Genomic DNA, 8,363 nt, shown 5'->3' with positions numbered 1-8,363 from the left:
AAATGTAGTCATTTGTATAAATATTAGAACAATATTAAAGAACTTAAATTGTAATTTGAACTTAAGTTGTTATATTATTTTTATGGGTTTTAAATCATTTTTTCAATTTCATTTATGCATTTAAAATTAATGCTACAATCATACTATTTATTACAAATATATATATATATATATATATATATATATATATATATATATATATTTTCAAAAAGAGTAATCAATAAAATTGATTTAATAATTTTTATTCAAACATAAATTCTAAGCAAGTTATTTAATTGTTAAATTAAGAGCTTAGACATATTGTATAATATTTTTAGGTTTGCCTTATAATGCCTTTGAGTTTTCACATTAAACTTAAAAAGGCTCTTTCTCGGTATATTTCTTATTTTGTATAAATTGTCTGTACTTCAAATAATACTTGACATTGCTTTCATATTTACAACTTATTTCATCCAAAATTTTTCACAGAAAGTGCTCTGTCAGATCATTGCTCATATAAGCTCATTACTTATGCTTTTATATTAAGCAGGAATATTATATGTAGTATAACTTTTCTCAGATGAAGTATGATATCTCAAATATATAAATGAGTAAGAGTAGCAAAATATATATACATCTTTTTTTTTTCTTTCATTTAAAAAAAATTAGTAATTTATACATTTTTATACTCTTGGTTTGTACATGAACCATTGAATTATTTTTAAATAAAGTAATACATCCACAAAATGTAGTAGATTAGTTTTTCAATAATTTCAAAATAAATAATATCATTTGAAATTTTAATATCCAATAATATCACCAAAATATTCTTTTTTGTTTACTGCACTTTTGTGCTCACTTTTCATGATTTACATTTTGGCAGTAAGGTTCGATTTAAGGTACAAAAAAAATTCTTTTTCTCCCCTTTTATTTATACAATATGTATTACTTCTTCTTTTTTGAACAATGCTTCTGAAGTATTTTATGTAAAAAAAAATCTCTCCATTTAGCTCTTTGTAAAAATTCAAAACTATGTATTAATAATTTAAAATTGTTTTAAATAATAATTTATTATATATATAATATAAAATTAATTATCTTTTCAATGTTTGGCTTGTAAATTCATTGTTATAAGCCTTAATGATTTCAAGATATTTGACTTGAGAATAAATTCAATAAAAGATTTTTTTTTTAAATTTTGTCTTTAATTTTTGGTTACTGTCATTATATGCCACAATAATGTGACATATATTTATTTTCAGTCAAACTTCTTTATACTATTACTTCCTTCAGTAATTTATTAGAATTTTATATTAAAATAAAGTTTCAATTTGTTTTTTGTGAATGAATCCATCAAATTATGTTTGTTGTGATTTTAACGTTTAATAATTATTATTATTTTTGTTATGTAACAATACACAACAACAATGTAATAAACAAAACATTAAGTTTTAAATGTTTTAGTAATAAATGTTAACATGTTATACAGTTTAACATATCAAATATGTTTGATATTCAGTTTTATTTTTATTTCTTTTTTTTTTCTTTTTAAATTAACTCTTATGTGCTAATTTCTTTTTAATAAATAGCACTCGCTCACCAATTTTTTTTTTTTTTTTTTTTTAAAATGTCTTAATGTTTCATGCTTTTTTTTCAATATTAAGCTTCCATCATATATTTTTTAAAAAATCATTTAATTCATTTATTTTTTCTTTTTTTTTTTTTTTTTTTTTTGTTTGAAGTCTTCTGCCTTAATTTATCATTTTATAACAAAAATTTCATGTTCAATATTAAATTTATTTATTATTGAAAAGTTTTTATTAAACTTCACATTTTACATAGTATGAACATTAACTGATCTTTTCATATATATATATATATTTTGTGTTTCAATTAATTTTTCTATTTCTTTTTGATTCATTATTATTCAGTTTACAGTAACCGAAAATTATGTGACATTTATTTTATGCATAAAAAGTTACTTTTAAAAAAAAAAAAAACAATTTTTTTTTGTAACTTGCATTTTCTTTTTTTTCGGTCAATTTGTAAAATTATCCAAAGCATTTCATTCAATTTACTGTCATTTCTATACATTTTTCAATAAAAATTTTCATTTCAATGTTGAAAGCATGCTATAATTTTTTGTAAAAAAAACAGGATTAAAAAAGGTTTTCTTTTTCTAAAACCTTAAAAGTCGTAAGAATTTTAATTTATAAATACATTTTTAAAGAAAAATATAAAAAACTTGGTTTTTAATTTATAAAGATTCAACTCCTTCAAATGAAAAAATTTTTTTTTAAAAATTCTAAATTTTTATAAAGTTTGAAAAAAAAAGCAAAAAGTTTGTGCTTGATTATAATTATTCAATAGTCAATACTTAATAAGAAAAAAAAAAAGTTTGGATGAAACTGCTGTTGATCAATTGGCAAAAAAAAAAAAAAAAGAATAATTGCAACAGCAAACAGTAAATAAAGGGGTGTAATAAGTTTCAAAGTTTTGATATTTTTTTTTCTAATATTTTGTTCTGATGTGAAAATTTTATATAAAGTTTAATTTGTGCAAAAATCTATAAAAATACTGTGAAAATTTAAAAAAAAAAAAATTTTTTTTTACTTGCCTTCAGGCTTTCCTGGCATTTTTAAGTGAATCTGCAGCAAAAACTGAAAACAAAAAAAAAAACAAAAACAAAAAATTAAAATTAAAATTAAATCAATATAATTATGAGTTCATAAGTATTTTTTATAATTTTTAGTTTATTATAAATATATGATAAACTAAAAATGGATGAATTATTTTCTCAAATTGTTTATAAAATATTTATTATATAAAATTTTAGGCATAATCAAAAGTTTATCAGAATTCTTAAACTTAATTATTAACAAACTAAATTAAACATCTGAAAAACAATTATAAAATGGAGTCTTATTTGAATTATTTACTACTTTGAATTATAAATAACATTGACAAATATTAATTATTGACAAAGTGCCTCCATAATTACTTACAAATTAAAATAAAAAATAAAAAATGCAAGTTTAAATTTCAAATCAATGGCAACATACATAAGAAAAGAAGCCTAATTAAGGGTTTAATTAATATCAAATACAAAAAAAAAATATATTTTTGGAATAGACAAATAATAATAATCATTTTTAAAAAAATTAATGGCTGAAATAAGACATCATTTGATTGTATGAATAAGATGCAATCAACATTTAGGTACAACTTCAACTTGTTAACTTGATTATTAAGGTTTCAGGTTTTATGACAATCAATCAATATTGTAAAATTACACATTAAAATTCATTTTTTGATTGTTTTCTAAAAACAATTTATAATGATAGTTTAAATAAATTAAGTAACAGAAAACATCATGTGTGGCATTTGAAATAAATGTAATAATATTATTTATCCAATTAAAGTAAATAATCTGAATAAAACCTCTTCATCTTATACTTTTTTTCTCTTTTAATTACAGAGTAATAATTAAAAATGTTATTTTTAAAACATTGTTATCAAACATTACATAAAAAAAATTATTATTCAAATGATGAAATGTTTGATTTATTTTTATCACAAAAGTAAAACAATAAATTTTTTGATGTCTTTGACAGCATTGGGGGGGGGGGGGTAATGAGAAAAGACCTACAAGACCAAACAATTTTTGCAAGCATTTTTTCAATTTCTAATCAAAAGTAAAATTTAAAAAAACCAAGAAAACTACTGAAACATACCTACGTGATAAACAAAAAAAAACCAATAAAGAGGTGAACAATAAATTAATGTAAAATATTATTATTAACAAAGTATCATTTCATGGAAAAAACAAAAGAGTCATACTAACATTTGAAATAAAAACATTTCTATGTAAAATAAATTATTACGTAATTTCAAATTAAATACAATTTTATAACTTCTATCCCACAAAAAACAGCAAAATTAAATTTTACAATAATAATAATAATAATAATATTTTTTAGTTATAGAAATACCTTTATTGCCAACTTCTTTTACTTGAAAAAAAAATAATAATAATAAAGTCTTTGTATGATGATTAACCATTGATTTAAAATAAAATTTCTCTCTCACATCGGAAAAAAAGAATTAAAACCGAAAATTTTTATAAAAAAAAGAAGCCAAATTTAATAATTTATTAAAAAAAAAAGAAAAAAAAAAAAAAATTATTAAAAAATCAGCACTGAATAATATGATTCAAAGGCGTGGCAGTGAAACCACGCTGTCACGTACACTTGCAACGGGAAAAAAAAAAAAAAAAAAATTTGACGACGCAACTTACAACAAAGACATTAATATATATCCATATATTCCCGAATGTCTTTTTTTTCTCTTTACCAGAACAAAAGTAATATTATTAATTACTTATAAGCAATTGATAGCAATTTTCTACAGTTTAACACTACTCGAAATCTTTGTCAAATCCAGGCATTCATTTCCGGGACTTTAATGAAAGATAGGATGCCAAGATAAACTAACGTGTCGCGTCGTGTCGTGTCGTGAAACAAGTGCAAAAAAGCTTTTCAAAATTCTACATAAAACGAAACTGAACCAAAAAACTTGACTTTTTATACCCTCAAAATAAAAAAATAAAATAAAAAATCCAAGACAAATAATCTACAAAGCCAAAAAATCTACACAGGCTACAACAAATAACCTTACATGCTAAAGGTTCATTTGTTTCAAGTTAACCTCTTCTACAATATTTTTCATAGGCTTGCATAAAAGAAATAAAGATTTTTTGTATAGACGCTAAAATATAGCCGAGTTTCAACAACATGGAACCCGCTCTCAAAGACACAAGGTTAGTACTTACATAAATGTTATAAATTTTTTTTGCTTTTTGTTTTTTTTTTTTTAGTTATTGTATGCCTAAATCGAAACTCAAGAAACACGGCAGCATTATTAAAAGCATTCTTGTTCTCTTAATCATTTATAAGTGTATATGTATGTTTATATACGTATTTTCTTTATATTATATATATATAAATGTATATTTATATTTGCGAGGTTATACATAACATTGCTCAGACTCAGAGACAAAAAAAAATTTAAAAAAAATTCATTTTAAAAAAAATCATACACCATGAAGAAATAAAACTCCTAAAAAAACGGGACTCACGGAACCAATTGCAGGGTTTTAGGCACTTAGTTCAGGTTGTAACCGGCTATACTAGCGCCAATAAAAATTTTTTTTGTATTATGTATACCCCATAAAATAGTAGTAGTATATTGAATTTTTTCATGAAATAAAAAAAGAAAAAGAAAAAAAATTTAAAAGAGCACCTCTCATTTAGCCACTTAAAATAAAATAAAATTAAGGTTTCTAAATTAAGAAATAAAACGAATAACTTTCATATATTTTTTTTTTAACAATATAAAAAAGAAAACTACTAAAAAAGCTACTAACATCTGCAAAAAATAAAATGCGCAAGCGCGAATGCAGCGACACAAGTGGAAAGAATTCTAATTGGCCTAGGTTTTTTAAAACTGCCGAATCAAAATAAATATCGTTCAATTGTCGTTCATGATCCATAGAACAATGGAACGTACCTCCCGTACCACAAGTAGTCATGTACAAACATTTAAAATCTTTTTCAAAATTTGTCAAAAAAATAATTATTTTATCCCCCCGTTTACATTTTTGATATATTAATTTATATAAAAAAATTTATGCGATGAATAAGTTAATTTTATTTTTAAAAAAATAAATTTATCTTGATTGTTTCTTTTATTACAAACAACGCTACTGATGATAGCAGTGAGAGAGCCATTTTTTTTTTTTTTTTCCCTAGAGACAATGATTTTTTTTTTGTCTGCATTTACATTTACGCATTTCTATTCAATTGTAAAATATAACATGTTTTTTATGAAATTAAACTTTTAATTGGTGATTCAAATATATAAATCATTAATTTAAATATGACGATATTATAATGGTGTGATCGGTGATACGATATAAATCAGACAAAGGTTTTCAAAATGGATTTATTAAATGATTCATTTAAAAAATAGTAAAATAATTATGGGGAAAGGAGTATTATCTTTTCTTTTTTTTTTTTATCAAACCCGAGAATATTAATGTCGAAAATGTAACAATAATCAATAATCGTGAAAACAAACAAAATTACAAACGTAGAACAAAACCTTAAACCCCTTAAAATGCATTTTTTTTTTTAAATTTTTATTTACAAGACTACATTTTGTTTCCCCCTTCCCCCTCCCATATTATTACAACATTATATTACTTTATTTTATTAATATCATTATATTATTAAATTATTGGATTTTACCTTTTTTTTTCTTTTTAAAGAGCAATTTTTTTTTTTTTATTAGAAAAATAAAATACATTACCTAATTTTATTGTTTACCGCAATGGTTTTCATCATCATCATCATCATCATCCCCCTCGTATCCTTGGATTTTTAATATTTTACCCCTAACACTTAATTATATGTTTTTTTTTTTTTTTTAAATCGATACAATGTTACGTAATGATGGTAATAATTGTTTATATAAATAATCTATTTGTAAAAAGCACAAAAAAAAGCATGGTTTGACATAATTTAACAAAACTCATGAAAAAGGAAAAAAGATTCAAAGGTGTAAACTTGTCGTGACTGAGCAATGACGTGCTTCTTCCTACATCCAAACCAATCGAAGCTACAAACGGACTTGCTTATTTAGTTTTCAATTGAATTTTGTGTTATAAACATGTATTAATAATAATAATAATAATAATAATCATTTTCTTACTTTTTTTTATTACATTTAATAATTATTTATTTTTAGAATTTAAAAGAAAAAAAAAAATGAAATTATTTACTTTGAAAATATAAGAATATATATATATATGTCCATAAGGAAAAAAAAAAACATAAAATTATGTAAAATCAATAGTCAGAAAAGAGAATAGAAATAATAAAACTAAATTTCAAATTAAATTGTTCTTAGAAAATAAAATAATAAAGAATTTAATATAATATTCACAAAATTTTTCTTTTTAATTTATATATCATTAGAATTTGAGAGGAAATTTATAATAAAAAATTATACAGTCAATTCAATAGACATTTTTAAAAAAATTACACAAATTTCTTCTTATTTCTGTCCTTTTAATTAAAATGAGGTGATTTTAGAGAATTAATGAATATTTAAACATGTCGAAAAGGTTTTTGCTTTTCATTTAACAATAAAAATGTATTTGCTCATTCGAAAGTTCATGCTTGTAAACTAAAAATGAAAATTTATAAAAAATATTGTCTCAGCATTATATTTTCTGTTTTGATCTGTATTTCAAATAATGTAATTTGTTAGATTTGACCATTTCTGACCAATTCTTAATCATCTGCTTATTTAATAAACTAAAACTAATTTAAAAATACAACAACAACCCTTTCGAAACCTTGGTAAAGTAAAATAAAATTTTAAAATGTCTGTCGATTAATATATTTATTATTAAAATTTAGTGTAGGAATAATATTTACTAATGTGCAACCAATAATAAATACATTTTTAATTAAATTAATGGTGGAACTTCATAATTATCGACAAAATCTGGTGAAGGTTTTTTTTCTTCAACTTTTAAAAATGGTTTTTTAGGTTCAAATTTTTTTTTATTATTATTTTCAATTATTTTACTAAAATCCATATCTGGGACTGGTGGTCCTATTTCTAAATATTCTCTTCTGAAAAAAAGTGTTTTTAAAAAACAAATTTAAAACATGATTAAAATTGTCAAATTTTTGTTAATTTTTGTAAAAGATTTTAAAGTTATTTAATTTTACTTGGATTGTCCATAATATTTTGGTGGTGATATTTGAGGTTTATGTTTTTTTGGTGGTGGTTTCGGTTTTAATACAGCATTAGCTTTTGGCATTGTTATCAATAAATGACCTGTCGTTTGAGATCTTTGACAAGATGATTTATCAACACAAATATCTTCATCGAAAGTTATTTGTAATATTTTTCCCTTTATATTAATGGTCACATATCTTGGATGTAGATCAACGTTAACAAGAGAAGTATCCAAGTACCTGCGATTAATAATAACAATATTATTATAATTGTTTAATCCCGATTCAGGTTTTCTTTTTACATTTCAAAAGAAAAAATTTACTTATAAACGGAAACATCTAAAATTTTACAACCGGATTCGTCATCATCGTTTAATTTAAATGGAATCCTTCCTTGATTAATATTTAACGGTCTTCCATCGTTTGTAAATAATTTTACAGGTTTTAATTTATTTTTTTTCTTTTCCTCCTTTCTATTCCTATCGACATTTTTTAATTTTCTTGATTTTTTAGCAATGGCGACACGATCTTCGGGCGTGTTTTGACTTGGTGCATCCCAAAATGCTTTCAATC

General features: G+C 22.2%; 1 protein-coding gene across 1 annotated transcript in view; it reads right to left on the bottom strand.

Annotated features, from left to right (window-relative positions):
* Positions 1 to 7,634: 7,634 nt before the first annotated feature.
* The window catches only part of Phum_PHUM232260 (testis specific leucine rich repeat protein, putative), a gene marked incomplete at both ends in the record, with an annotated part of 1,675 nt that continues 946 nt past the window's right edge, over positions 7,635 to 8,363 (bottom strand). Inside the window, 3 exons of the mRNA XM_002425976.1 lie at positions 7,635 to 7,682; positions 7,856 to 8,030; positions 8,114 to 8,259. Coding sequence (XP_002426021.1) covers positions 7,635 to 7,682; positions 7,856 to 8,030; positions 8,114 to 8,259 — 369 coding nt within the window. The remainder of the gene's footprint in view (positions 7,683 to 7,855; positions 8,031 to 8,113; positions 8,260 to 8,363) is intronic.

Source organism: Pediculus humanus, genomic scaffold, assembly GCF_000006295.1.
Source record: "Pediculus humanus corporis 1103172107596 genomic scaffold, whole genome shotgun sequence".
Taxonomy (NCBI): domain Eukaryota; kingdom Metazoa; phylum Arthropoda; class Insecta; order Psocodea; family Pediculidae; genus Pediculus; species Pediculus humanus.
Note: the sequence above shows the minus strand (reverse complement) of the source record. Positions and strands in the feature narration are given on the sequence as shown.